At 41.6% G+C, this 14,887-nt stretch overlaps 1 protein-coding gene across 2 annotated transcripts in view; it reads left to right on the top strand.

The window, feature by feature from the left end:
• The window catches only part of ANK3 (ankyrin 3), a 681,638-nt gene that overhangs the window by 104,403 nt on the left and 562,348 nt on the right, over window positions 1-14,887 (top strand). Inside the window, exon 2 of one of the 2 annotated variants that reach the window (XM_027091793.1) lies at window positions 8,744-8,782. The exons of the other annotated variant lie outside the window; for it this stretch is intronic. Within the exon in view, the coding sequence (XP_026947594.1) occupies window positions 8,744-8,782 (39 nt within the window). The remainder of the gene's footprint in view (window positions 1-8,743; window positions 8,783-14,887) is intronic. 2 annotated transcript variants of the gene reach the window in all.

Genomic DNA, 14,887 nt, shown 5'->3' with positions numbered 1-14,887 from the left:
GGCAGGATTTACATCTCCCAGTAACAATGTGTGATAACACATATGGAGCACTGCCAACCAAAGAACTCATTCAAGCCTCCGTGTCCAGAGTTTTCACTGAGGCTCGGTCACGTAGACTTGGTTGGTCACACAGACATTATCTTTTATTTTTAATTTTTTAGATGCGTTGGGTCTTCGTTGTTGAGCACAGGCTTTCTCTAGTTGAAGCAAGCGAGGGCTACTCTTTGTTGCAGTGTGCGGGCTTCTCATTGCCGTGGCTCCTCTTGTTGCGGTGCGTGGGCTTCAGTACTTGCAGCACGTGGGCTTAGTAGTTGTGGTGTGCGGGCTCTAGGGCGCTTGGACTTCAGTAGTTGTGGCTTGTGGGCTTTAGAACCCAGGCTCAGTAGTTGTGGCGCACGGGCTTAATTGCTCCACTGCATGTGGGATCTTCCCGGACCAGGAATCAAACCCGTGTCCCCTGCATTGGCAGGCGGATTCTTAACCACTGCACCACCAGGGAAGTCCCTACACAGACATTATTAACTTACTCTCCAGTCCCTCCTGAGATCAAGCTGATAGCACAGGGTCACAGGCACCCACCATAAATCACATTCTGAGTATAGCATATATGCTGTGGCTGCAGACACCAAGGTAAACAATGACACTGTTATCAGACAGGTATTCCAAGGGCTAGAGGCCACTGCCCAGGTGCAAGAGCAAATGCTAGACCTCTCTTCTGACAAAGTTAATCCTTTACTACAGACTTACTTTCTCTCTTTCCCTCTCCATCCCATCTCACAAGCTCTTGCCATATCAGTCTTTCTAATGAGTAGTCTTAGTTATGCCACTGTCCTGCTCAACAACCTGTGAGGTCTTGTTGTAATTTTGTCCCTCTGCTCCAGTTTTTACAGGTGTTTTTGATTATAAATATTCTCTTTTCTCGGGCCCATAAACCAGTAAAATATCAAAGTGGTCCCAAAGTACTTAATTGTCCTATGTGTTTCTGTTCTTTACTCTTGATGTCTTCTCAAACGCTAATGCACTTGCCCACTCAAAGTCCTTGCGGGCTCGTCTATACACCCACTATCATAAAGTCTTACTTGCTTAAAATAGATTTATTTGATTCCTCTATGGCTCCCTTTCCTTGTAGCTCTCCATGACACTTGCCTTTCGCTGAAGTTATTTTTGAGCCTGTCTTATTCTCTTTATTAGACAGCATGCTCCTTCAGCATAAGGATTGTGCCTTATTCCTGTTTATATTCCCCGTAGAGGCCAAGATAATGCCTGGAACCTGGAAGGGACAGAATAAGTGCAGAATTTAATTCCTATCTTTTGGAGAAGATCCAGCAGTCAGTGTCACAAGAACAGACTCCTTAAAATGGTGGCTTCTCTATTGTACTTCAGTGCCAAATGAACATTATACATAATAGACCCTCTTAGGGTTGGTAGTGGGCAGGGGTAGTTAGGGAGTTTCTTTTTTTTTTTTTTTTTTTTTTTGCGGTACGCGGGCCTCTCACTGTTGTGGCCTCTGCCGTTGCGGAGCACAGGCTCCGGACGCGCAGGCTCAGCGGCCATGGCTTACGGGCCCAGCCACTCCGCGGCATGTGGGATCTTCCCGGACCGGGGCACGAACCCGTGTCCGCTGCATCGGCAGGCGGACTCTCAACCACTGCGCCACCAGGGAAGCCCAGGGAGTTTCTTTTGAGGATTTAGCTTTACTTTGAAGTGAGCAGATGCACACGAGGAGCAAGCGTTGTGTTCCTTGGTCGGTCTGCAGCACTTGGCACCATAGAGAGATCAGTGATTTGGGGAATCTCACCTAAAGGATCTGAGTGGGTCTTGTTGGTCCCAGTGTGAAAAATAATCTTATAGAATTCATCCAACTCCAGTTCTAGGTCTTTTTCTCTCTCCTGTGTTAAACCCTATCTCTTCCCCCTGCCAGGATTCCCGTATGTGTTACACTGAGAGAGACAACTCTTTTAATGTATTCATTCATGTAATGATTCAGCGTGTATTTCATGAACATGTATTTATCAGGCACTTTGTCAGGTGTTGGAGATACAGTGGTGAACAAGACAGAAGTAGCCCTTGTCCTGGTTTTCTCCGTTAGAAAAGATTGTAAAACTCTAAGGCACATTTTCTGTTGGTTTGCTTAACCTCCAGCTCATTAATTTCCTTATCATGCCTGTGAAACAGGAGAGCCAAATGGATAACATCTGCAGCAGATATTAGTCGAGCACTTTTACTATATGCTAATAAGCACTCTACCACCATTACCTTATTTAATTCCTCACGACCCTTTGGGTAGAAGCCTAATCATCATTACATTATAGATGAGAAAACTGAGGCTGTGTTTCAGGTCTTGCCTCCCTAGACCTTGTACTTTTCACCACTGTGTGATAGATTACTCCTAGACTGAGGAAGCCTTCCCACCTTTTGCTGTGGTTGACTTTGATCTTGCATTGTTATTCTCACCAGGTGATCAAACATAGCTCTTGCCTGTGTTACAATTCACACTTGGAGTTGCCCCTACAGTATCAGCTGAAAGGAAGGATCAAATCCACTACCTGTTCAGGGCGGCCGTTCTTATCTTTGTTCTTTACAGAGCCTTATTATATTGCTTGGCTATCATCTTAGAACAAAAGAGGAAGAGATGATATTAGACATGTTTTTTAACTAGCTGCAAGTTGCTAACAATAATTGTGCCACTTGAAATTTTCTGGTAGTTCATTCTAAGTCATTAATTGGTCTGAGTTCAACAAGTAAATTATGACTTCTATCAACAAGTGGGTTGACATTAAGCTTCTCAAACCTGCAACAAATCACATGACTCCCAGAAGGTCTGGCATGGTGGTTTGTCAGTGATAAATTGTTTCCCTGCTCTCTGATGCAAGAACATTATGAATGTTCACCATCTCAGTTTATTTATTCAAGTATATTTGAAATGATATGTTTGGAGATCAGTGCATTCTGAGCTGTATGACAAGCTTATTTCCTGAAGGAGAGATAAATAAAATGTCAAATTCAGGACTAAACAATCTAGAATTTTGATTATCTAAATAAGTAAAGGCGATAGTATTGCTTTTTATTTTTCTAATGACTCTGTCCCCTAAAGGTCCTTAGAGTGCTTCGTTCCAGGAGACATTCCTCTTGAGCATGTCGGCTGGTGCGTTTGTGGATGTAAGGGAACACATTACATTGTGTTACTTTGCACAGTTGCAGTTGCAGTGGAGAAATATTTGCCCAAATTGCTTTTCACTGATTTGACCAGTGTTATTTCAGTAGAATAGATTCAGGGCAGGTTAGCAGAATGGCTAAGAGTAGGGCTCTGAAAATTGGGTTTGAGTGTTGCCTTCACTACCTATAAGCTGTGTAACTAGGCAATTTAATCTACATGTCAGATTCTTCATCTGTAAAATGGGGACAATAATAATTCCTACCTCATATTATTTAAAGAATTAAACATGTTTTGTGCTGGGCATATATTAAATACCCATTAGCTCCAAAAGACTCGTTGTTGTTTTATTTATTTTTATTGGAGAGAGTATGTTCTCTTTCTATTTATTAAAAAATTTTCCACTTTAAGACAATAAGTGGTTTTTGGTGATTAGCATTATTAAATACAAAAAAGTCACTGCAAGGAAGAAAAAAGAGAAACAACACAAATAATGGTCTCTTAACAGGGTTGTTTTCAAGATGTCATACTTGATTCTAGCGGTCAACATACAAGAGTTTTGAATTCATGCCTAATTCTTGGTAGCAAATGAAAATCTTTTGGAAACTACAAGGTACTGACATTCTGTGGACTATGAAGCCACCCCATCTGGGTTCAAATCTATAATGTGTGGAAGGCAGCTATGCTCACTACTGTACCACGTGGGAGGGAGCAATAAGGAGTTTGGGAGTAATAGCCCATATCCCCTTCCCACCAGGGAAGCCCATGGGCTAAATCTTATTGATATTTGGCTTTTGCTCCAGCAGGTACCCTCAACCATAATGGGTCTACAAAGAAGGAGGAGAGGCTACTCTACTCTGGCTTGTTCCTTCTACTCTACTTTTTATCACCGTTTCCATCTCCTCTGCTAACTCCCAACCCTGTTTTTTCAAGAGTTTCTATTTTGCTTTGAAGTCCTACCCTTTTCTACCTCCAGCGTTTATGCCCTCCGTGGACCAAAGTTATAGAAGTTCTTTTTTCTTTCTGTCTAGGTGATGACTAGGGAGGCTTCTCAGCCATGTCTCTGCATCTCCTACTAAATTCTCTTTCCCATGCAAAATCGATAAATCTTGAAATATTTCTACAAATAATAATGGATGATCTACATTTCTTCAGATCAGCTGAGAAGTTAGCCATCATATATTACATTAGTTTCATGCGATGTTTTATAAGGTCTAAATGGATTTATCCAGCTAAGTTTGGGACAAAAGATATTGCTGAGTTGGAGATAGACTGTATTACAGAGTGATAGGATGGTTGCAACGGAAAATGAAAAGGCATTGAAATCACACAACTTGGGTGTACATTCAGGCCCCACTATGACGTTGGGCAACTCCTGTTACCTCTTTAAAATTCATTTTCCTCTGTGGGGTGGAGACAAAAATATTCAATCTAAAAAAACTAAGCATAGAAGGATGCTTCTTCAGTATCATAAAGATTACCTGTTTTAAATCCATAGCCAACATCCAGCTCATCATATGAAACCCTAGAACTTTAATATTTTAATCAGTTAAAAGATACAGATATTGGTGTTCACCGTGACTTTTAAACATTGTTTGGGAAGTTTTGTTCTTTGTATCAAGGCATGACAGAGAGAGAGAGAGAGAGAATGGGAATGAAATGTGGGAAGAAAAGAGCATCCTAAGAATAACCAAAATGAAAAGTGGGTGGGACCTATGTAAAGAAAAAACAGGGCAGGATAGCCAAGAAAATTTAGAAAAAGAGTTGGAGACATTTCTCCTACCAAATATTATGTGTTCTGTCAACTTTACACTGTGAGCACAAGAATTGACAGATGGATCAGAGGGAGAGAAATAGTCCTGAATCTGGGGTCCAGCCATTGACTTCTTTTTTTAAAAATTTACTTATTTATTTTTGGCTGCATTGGGTCTTCGTTGCTGTGTGTGGGAGCTCTCTAGTTGCCGTGAGCGGGGCTACTCTTCGTTGTGGTGCCCGGGCTTCTCATTGTGGTGGCTTTTCTTGTTGTGGAGCACGAGCTCTAGGCATGCAGGCTTCAGTAGTTGTGGCACGTGGGCTCAGTAGTTGTGGTGCATGGGCTTAGTTGCTCTGTGGCATGTGGGATCTTCCCGGACCAGGGCTCAAACCCATATCCCCTGCATTGGCAGGCGGATTCTTAACCACTGCGCCACCAGGGAAGTCCCCGCCATTGACTTCTTGAGCACATGTGCTGTGCTAGACACTGTAAATTATCTAGCTGAAGCCTTACAAGAAAACTGTAAGATAGGTATTGTTATCCCCATTTTATTTTTAAGGAAAAATAAGATTTAGAGAAGTTAAAGAACACTTACCCTGTTGTCAAAACTGACATTAGAGCTCAGATTGTACCTCAAAGCAAGTGCTGTCAAAGTGAATCTTAAACAAATGAACCATGAAGGAACGAGTGATTTTACCAGTGGTGTTGGGGAAAAGACTGAGAGAGGGGGTCATTAGAAATCACATAAGTACTCGCCTCACACCGTACCAACAGGAAATTCTACACAGATTGAAAAAAAAAGAGGCAAGGGTAGAAGACAGTAGCAGAGTTGGAGGGCAAGTAAAAGAAAATATAAGTAGCTATTTCATTGAAATGGGACTGGAGAAAAACTTTCTAAGCATGGAAACCATGGTAGAAACCACAAAAGAGATGACTGATATGCTTGGTTACATAAAGTTTCAACTTCTGTGCATCAAAACCATCACAAAGCAAACCTAAATGCAAAGAACAGTCTAGGGAGGCAAATGAAAATTTATATTAATATAATATATTAAATTATACAATTAGAATACACAAATGATGAATATCTTTATTGTATATTGTATAATGAACTCTTACAAATCAATAAGAAAACTACAAATTTCCTAAGTAAAAACGGTCAAAGGCAATAACAGGAGAACTCATAAATTTTAAAAATTACTCCACAGTAATAGAAAAACTAATTAAAATTAAAGGTAGATGTTATTTTCACTATGAAATAAAAGTATTTTATGAAAATTTTTAGGTACATTTGAACATTTTGAGAAATAGGAACTGAGCTGCACTGTTCATTTTCCTTTTGGTGGGCAAATTATAGACAAATGCCATGGGAAAAGTTTATGCCTTTTCTTCAGAAATTCCATTTTGGTGAGTTTCACTTAAGGAAATTAGCCAATATCATGTTAAGATTTTTATGCGAGGATATTATTTCAATGTTAGATGTACTAGACAAAAAGAAAAGCAAGACGATTTAAATAATAAATGTCAGAAAATATTTGAATGAATTTTGTGAATATGACGATTTGGATGCATGATCTATTAAGATTGTGTTTTCAAAGACTATTATATATATAAATGATTTGATGTTAAGCGGAAAAGGCAAGATACACTGTGTATGCAGTATAATTCTAAATCTCATTTAAAATACCGTGTGTATAACTTTATATATTGAAAGGGAACAAGGGAAGATGTTAATTTCCTTCTCACTGTTGTGGCCTCTCCCGTTGCGGAGCACACGCTCTGTTCGCACAGCCTCAGCGACCATGGCTCACAGGCCCAGCCGCTCCGCGGCATGTGGAATCCTCCCGGACCGGGGCACGAACCCGTGTCCCCTGCATCGGCAGGCGGACTCTCAACTACTGCGCCACCAGGGAAGCCAACGATGGGTTTTTATTCTCTGCATTTTGCATATTTTCTACAATGAATGTATATTGCTTTTATATATAATTATAAAAAGTTATTGGGACTTCCCTGGTGGCACAGTGGTTAAGAATCCGCCTGCCAATGCAGGGGACACGGGTTCGAGACCTGGTCTGGGAAGATCCCACATGCCGCGGAGCAACTAAGCCCGTGCACCACAACCACTGAGCCTGCGCTCTGGAGCCCGCGAGGCACAGCTACTGAGCCCGCACGTGACAACTACTGAAGCCCGTGTTCCCTAGAGCCTCTGCGCTGCAACTACTGAGCCCACACGCTGCAACTACTGAAGCCTGAGTGCTCTAGGGCCTGCATGCCGTAACTACTGAGCCCGCGTGCTGCAACTACTGAAGCCCGCATGCCTAGGGCCCGTGTTCCACAACAGGAGAAGCCACCACAATGAGAAGCCTGCGCACCACACCAAAGAGTAGCCGCCGCTCGCAGCAACTAGAGAAAGCCCGCGTGCAGCAACGAAGACCCAACGCGCGCGCGCACACACACACACACACACACACAAGTTATTAACGTTATTGTTTTAGAAGATGTAAAGATTAAATTTAAAAATTTGGCTAAGAATAAAGTAATGTTTTAGAAATGTTAATTTTATTTTCCTTTAATGGAACCTTAGATAGAAACTTCAAATTTCAGATTTAGTTATTTATGATTTGATAGTGGATTTTTAAAAACTGACAGATTAAATAATCTTTGTGGCATCAATTTGTATTGGTTTTGGTAGAACTGAGTTAACTAATGCAAGTGTCGCTAGAACTGAATGTCCAATGCAGAATGTTCCTTTCTTCATATTCTACATACATAAGCTTTGATTCCTCTTGGAATAATTTGCATCTTGCACGTATTGCTATATCCTAATAGGAAACGAGCTAAAAGTATTTCTTTTTCCCTGATGGAATAAAGTTAGCATTTTTTAAAAGCAGAAAGTCAGCCATAACCTTCATCTTGGAGTACCTGTTCTCAAAGTGGGTCCTTAGTTTTCTCTTTCGAGGCTGTAATAATATTTTAGGAGCCATGTCATCTCTTGCATAATCAGGCTTTTGGCTTTTACATGCCTTGTTATTTCTGGCTCTTGGTAAACAATATTTGCGGTAATGAAGTTTGAGAAAGAAAATGGATTTCTCATAATAGCTGTGGAGGGAAATGGTATGGAAAAATGTTTCACCGTGCCAGCATTTTCACACAGAGGAAAATTTGTTTGCTTTATCTTTACTATAACGATCGAAGCTGTATCTCGTGGGCATATTCATTTCAAGTTCAGGGTCATACTTTTTGTGCATTTGGCACAACTCCGTCTTTAAAAATTCTATTCAGATTATTGATGCCATTGATTGATCGTGCACCCTTCCGAGCTTTTCTTTATTGCGTAGTAATCTAAGCATTTCCTGCAGACTTCTTTCCCTGTAATCTAACATATTTCCTCTGTTTTTCTTTGTGTCCCCTTTTAAGGCATTTCCTATGTTTTTTTTTAAGATCTTTATTGGAGTATAATTGCTGTGTTAGTATGTGCTGTATAAAAAGTGAATCAGCTATACATACACATATCTCCCCATATACATACACATACACATACACCCCCATATCTCCTCCCTCTTGCGTCTCCCTCCCTCCCTCCCTCCCCCACCCCTTTAGGTGGTCACAAAGCACCGAGCTGACCTCCCCGTGCAATGCAGCTGCTTCCCACTAGCTATCTATGTTACATTTGGTAGTGTGTATATGTCCATGCCACTCTCTCACTTCGTCCCAGCTTACCCTCCCCCTACTTCCTATGTTTTTACGTCCATTAATAACAAGCATTTGTAAACACTGTCATGGTAAATATATGAAATTCTTTCACATCTGCTAAATGTTGATTTCTTTGTTTTTAGGGTGACTCTGGATCCTACTATTCACAAAGCTCTAGAAAGGTAAATAAAATTAACAATGACTTCAACAAATATATTACTTTTGGTTTCCTTTCTTTGTCGTAATTGTAAACATGGACTCAAATGAATTTTTTATATGAGTTGCTACTTTTTAAAAAAAATAAATTTATTTATTTATTTTTTGGCTGTGTTGGGTCTTCGTTTCTGTGCGAGGGCTTTCTCCAGTTGCGGCGAGCGGGGCCCACTCTTCATCACAGTGCGCGGGCCTCTCACTGTCACGGCCTCTCCTGTTGCGGAGCACAGGCTCCAGATGCGCAGGCTCAGTAGTTGTGGCTCACGGGCTTAGTTGCTCCGTGGCATGTGGGATCTTCCCACACCAGGGCTCGAACCTGTGTCCCCTGCATTGGCAGGCAGATTCTTAACCACTGCGCCACCAGGGAAGCCCTGAGATGCTACTTTTAACTAGTTTATTAGTTTTTTAAAATGAGAGAATAAGTTGAAAGCTTCTATAGTTTGCCTAGTGGTGTGACCTGGTCACCTGGACACGTGTTCATGGTAGGATGGTACCTTGAGGTTGTTCACTGTGTTCCACATCGGGTCCTCAGCTGTGCAGTTTGAGGTTTGAGTTTATGGCACGTGAGAGTAGCCATGTCCCTTGGAGACTGATGCGGTGTCAATTTCTCCGTTTATGATGCCAGGAGAGCCCAATGCTTGGCTTACCTCATTAGTACATTCCTTCTCTCCTGTTTGAAAAGCCTGCATGGGAGTCCAATTATGATCGGTCATTGGCTACTAGATCTGGCATTAGAACAAGGAGAGTCAGTTTGAAGATTTTAATAGTGAAAGACTTTTTCGCCATGACGACCTGATGTGTCTGTCTAACCTTGAGGGGTGTTCTGCGCAGTGGGCCACGTGGGTGCCTTTTCCCCATACAGTGATGAGTAGAGGCACACTTTGTTTTATTGCACTTCACTTTATTGTGCTTTGCAGATGTTGCGTCTTATTTTTTGTTTTTGTTTGTTTGTTTGTTTTACAAAGTGAAGGTTTGGGGCAAGCCTGCATAAAGCAAGTCTGTTGGCATCATTTTTCCAACAGTGTTTGCTCACTTTGTGTCTCTGTGTCACATTTCAGTAATTCTTACAATACTTCAAACTTTTTCGTGACTGTTATATTTGTTATGGTGATCTGTGGTCAGTGATCTTTGATGTTACTATTGTAATTGTTTTGGGGCTCCATGAACCACGTCCATATAAGATGGCAGACTTAATAAATGTGTGTGTTGACTGTTCCACTGACCGGCCTCCCCCACTATTTCTCCCTTTCCTTGGGCCTCCCTATTCCCTGAGACACAACAATATTGAAATTAGGCTAATTAATAAGTTTACAATGGCCTCTAAGTGTTCAAGTGAAAGGAAGAGTTGATATCTCTCACCTTAAAGGCCAAAAGCTAGGCTTCTTGCTCCGAGCAGCTGAGTTGTGAATGCAAAGAGTTCTTGAAGGGAATTAGGAGTGCTACTCCAGGGAACATACAAATGATAAGAAGGTGAAACAGCCCTATTGCTGAGAAAGTTGTAGTGGTCTGGATAGAAGATCAAACCAGCCACAACATTCCCTTCAGCCAAAGTCTAGTCCAGAGCAAGGTCCTAACTCCCTTCAATTCTGTGAAGGCTGAGAGAGCTGAGGAAGCTGCAGAAGAAAAGTTTGAAGCTAGCAGAGGTTGGTTCATGAGATTTAAGGAAAGAAGTCATCTCCATAACATCAAAGTGCAAAGCGAGGCAGCAAGTGCTGATGTAGAAGCTGCAGCATGTTATCCACAAGATCTCGCTAAGATTTTGAAGGTGGCTACACTAAACAACAGATTTTCAATGTGGACACATCAGCCTTCTATTGGAAGAAGATGCCATTTAGGACTTCCATAGCTTGAGAGGAGAAGTCAATGCCTGGCTTCACTTCAAAGCTTCAGGGGACAGCCTTTCTCTTGTTAGGGCCTAATGCAGCTGGTGACTTGGAGTTGAAGCCAGTGCTCATTTACCATTCTGAAAATTCTAGGGCCCTTACAAATTATGCTAAATCTACTCTGCCTGTGCTCTGTAAATGGAACAACAAAGCCTAGATAACAGCACATCTGTTGACAACATGGTTTACTGAGTATTTTAAGCCTACTGTTGAGACCTTCTGCTAGGATAAAAAGATTCCTTTTAAATTATTACTGCTTATTGACAATGCATCTGGTCATCCAAGAGCCCTGGTGGAGATGTACAATGAGATTAATGCTGTTTTCATGCCTGCCAACACAACATCCATTATTGTAGCCCATGGATCAAGTAGTAATTTCAATTCTCAGGTCTCATTATTTAAGAAACACATTTCGTAAGACCATAGCTGCCATAGATAGTGATTCCTCTGATGGATCTGGAGAACGTAAACTAAAAAAAGTTGTTTTTGTTTTTTTTTTTTTGCGGTACGCGGGCCTCTCACTGTTGTGGCCTCACCCGTTGCGGAGCACAGGCTCTGGATGCACAGGCTCAGCGGCCATGGCTCACGGGCCCAGCTGCCCTGCGACATGTGGGATCTTCCCGGACCAGGGCACGAACCCGCGTCCCCTGCATCGGCAGGCGGACTCTCAACCACTGCGCCACCAGGGAAGCCCTAAAAAAAGTTTTATAAAGGATTCACCATTCTAGATGCCATTAAGAACATTCATGATTCATGGGAAGAGGTCAAAATATCAACATTAACAGGAGTTTGGAAGAAGTTGATTCCAACCCTCATGGATGACTTGGAGGGGTTCACAACTTCAGTGGAGAAAGTAACTACAGTTGGGGTGGAAATAGCACGAGAACTAGAATTAGAAGTGGAACCTGAGGATGTGACTGAATTGCTGCAATCTCCTCATAACACTTGAATGGATGAGGAGTTGCTTCTTATGGAAGCAAAGAAACAAAGAAAGTGGTTTCTTGAAATGGAATCTATTCCTGGTGAAGATGCTGTGTGAAGATTGTTGAAATGACAGCAAAGGATTTAGAATATTACATAAAGTTATTTGATAAAGCAGTGGCAGGGTTTGAGAGGATTGACTCCAATTTTGAAAGAAGTTCTGTGGGTAAAAGGCTATCAAACCGCATTGGATGCTACAGAGAAATCTTTCATATAAGGAAGGGTCCGTTAATGCAGCAAACTTCATTGTCTTACTTTAAGAAACTGCCACCTTCGGCAACTACCGCCCTGACCAGTCAGCAGCCGTGAATATTGAGGTAAGACCCTCCACCAGCTAAAAGATTACTGACTCACTGAAGGTACAGATGATGGTGAGCATTTTTTAGCAATAAAGTATTTTTTTTTTTTTTTTTGCGGTACACGGGCCTCTCAGTGCTGTGGCCTCTCCCGTTGCGGAGCACAGGCTCCGGACGCGCAGGCTCAGTGGCCATGGCTCACGGGCCCAGCCGCTCCGCGGCATGTGGGATCTTCCCGGACCGGGGCATGAACCCGCGTCCCCTGCATCGGCAGGCGGACTCTCAACCACTGCACAACCAGGGAAGCCCAGCAATAAATATTTTTAAATTAAGGCATGTACATTTTTTTTTAGACATAATAATATTGCACACTTAATAGACTACAGTGTAGTGTGAACATAGCTTTTATATATGTACTGGGAAACCAAAAATTTGGCGTCACTCGCTTTGTTGCAGTATTTGCTTTATTGTAGTGGTCTGGAACCAAACCTACGCTATCTGGAACCAAACCTACAGTTTCTACCATTCATCTTTCCACATGCTCATGACTTCCACTGGTCTTTCTGCTTTTAGTGTGGGAGGTATCATGCTTTCCAACTATCAGGCCAAGGCAACAGTTAAGACAGACTGCTTTTCAATGTCATCTCTACTTGACTCTGTGCTCTTGGACAAGGTACTGAATTGCTCTATGCTTCATTTTCCTCATTTGAAAATAGTAAGAATACCTACCTCATAGGTTTGTTGTGAGATGAAACATTTAACTCAGTGACATAATAAGAGCTCAATAAATTCCAAACAATGTAATTCATGTTATTATGGCTTAGTGTTTGTTCTAAGGTGACTTCTGCACACATATGTATAGATTTTATTAGGTTGAATGATGTGAAATTGCCGTTTTGGTATGTCAAAAACACCAGCTATTTCATATGGCTAAACCCAATAATAACTTATGATTCCACTTGTCTACAGAACCTTTAGTTATTTTGCTGACACACGTCACTACCCTAATTTAACATATAAGTGCACTTGAATTATCTTCCTTAACTCACGTTATTTTGTTGTTGTTCAATGAAATGGCAGAGTAATACTGACCTTGGAGGGTCATGAGCTACTCATAAGGATGATAATGTCATCTGTGGCGATTTTTACATCGGTTCAGTAGGCATTTCTCATCGTGTCACCGGCAGGGTCTCACCTCTGCAGGATGTTGCAGTGTTGCTGGTCTGTGTTATCTGTGTCACTAGTGATAAGCTTAAACCAGATTCATCTGAGTCCTACACTTAACTTCATCTTGCCCATGTTTCATATGTCTGACCTCTTGCAGAACTTTTGCACGTTGAGGGTATTTTCTTTTCCAATAATTTTAAGGGACAAGAGTATCACTATCTTCATTTTCTGAAGTTAAAAAAAATTGAATCATATGTGAAATGGATCAAAAGCATAGCTCCCAGTTAGTGGCTCTGCAGAGAGCTGAATGGAGATCTTCAGAATTTCAAAGCTAAGGTAGGTTTTGATTGGTTTCATTTAAAACTCATTTTATGTAGTTAGATAAATAAAAATCTTAAAAGGTTGTCTGAAATAATGACAGCAGAATCAAAACAGGAATGGCTGTCTCCCAGCTTCCCCCATTTTTCCTCTATTTCTAGGATTCTGTGGTTGCTCAAAAGCATTCTCTGCTTTAGAATCTTAAATCTAGCATAGTTCGTAATTGATACCATTTTCAGAATGAACGAAACACGAATTTTACCAATACTCTGGCGAAGAACAAAAATATATGTTGTCACGTTTCACAATTGAAACAATTTTTGTTGATCTTAAATCTTCTATGAGAATGAAACAAACTACTCATGGTGGGTTTAGAACTTTCTTGTTCTGTTCTACTCATGTATTCGTGCACAGACTGACCTGCTTTATTTAGCCTTTAGTCATTTAAACAGCTTCTGGAATGAATGTGTGATCACGCTACCTACCTTCTTTTACGCGTGGTTTAAATGCCGTCTTTACTGAAGTCCTGGCTTTGTACCTGTGCTGTCTGAAGACCTGAGGCAGCCGTTGGGAATGCCAGGCTGAAATGATGTCTCTAGAGGCTTCAGCAGCATCAGGAATTCAGTTAGGCGAGCGATCAAAACTGACTGGGGCAAAAAGAGGCTCAGAGCTGATGCCTTTTATCCCCAAAGTGAAGGGTTTCTTCTGCTCTTTTGGGGGGATCTTGGCAGTATCTCTTCTGGCCTCTATTTGGTTTGAGTATCGACTCAACTGTCTTGGTGCCTTGGAACCTGACTGGTCTGTCAGCTGAGTCTGCATTCTCTCTTGTCAGTTTCAAAGAACGTACCAGAAGCCAGAGATCTGACCTCTAAAGGGGCCCCTCACTGCTGGATACCCACTCCAGCCCCTTCCTTTCCAGGACTTCATGTTCAACCCACTCGGGTAGCACAACGGGGCCCCAGCAGGCAGCATAGAATCCCTGTCATTTTTTTCAGAATCCTTGTTATTGAATCCTCTCACCCAGTTAAAATATTTAAGTCTTCCTGGGATTAGAGAAGGAGGAGAAATGACTTCATGGTGCATAAATTGAAGGGGTGGCTTGGGTGAATTCTGAGTTTAATGAGATAAAAAGAGTATCGATAAAAATTAAAGGAAACCCATTTATTTATTTTATTTTTTATATAAATTTATTTATTATTTATTTTTGGCTGTGTTGGGTCTTTGTTGCTGCATGTGGCTTTGTCTAGTTGCGTGAGTGGGGGCTACTCTTCATTGCGGTGCGCAGGCTTCTCATTGCAGTGGCTTCTCTTGTTGCGGAGCTCGGGCTCTAGGCATGTGTCCTTCAGTAGTTGTGGCTCGCAGGATCTAGAGTGCAGGCTCAGTAGTTGTGGTGCATAGGCTTAGTTGCTCCGTGGCATGTGGGATCATC

This window comes from Aethalodelphis obliquidens, unplaced genomic scaffold (genome assembly GCF_003676395.1).
Source record: "Aethalodelphis obliquidens isolate GAN/ISIS:26980383/991018 unplaced genomic scaffold, ASM367639v1 scaffold73, whole genome shotgun sequence".
NCBI lineage: Eukaryota > Metazoa > Chordata > Mammalia > Artiodactyla > Delphinidae > Aethalodelphis > Aethalodelphis obliquidens.
The sequence above is the reverse complement of the archived record's forward strand: the minus strand, read 5'-3'. Positions and strand labels throughout refer to the sequence as shown.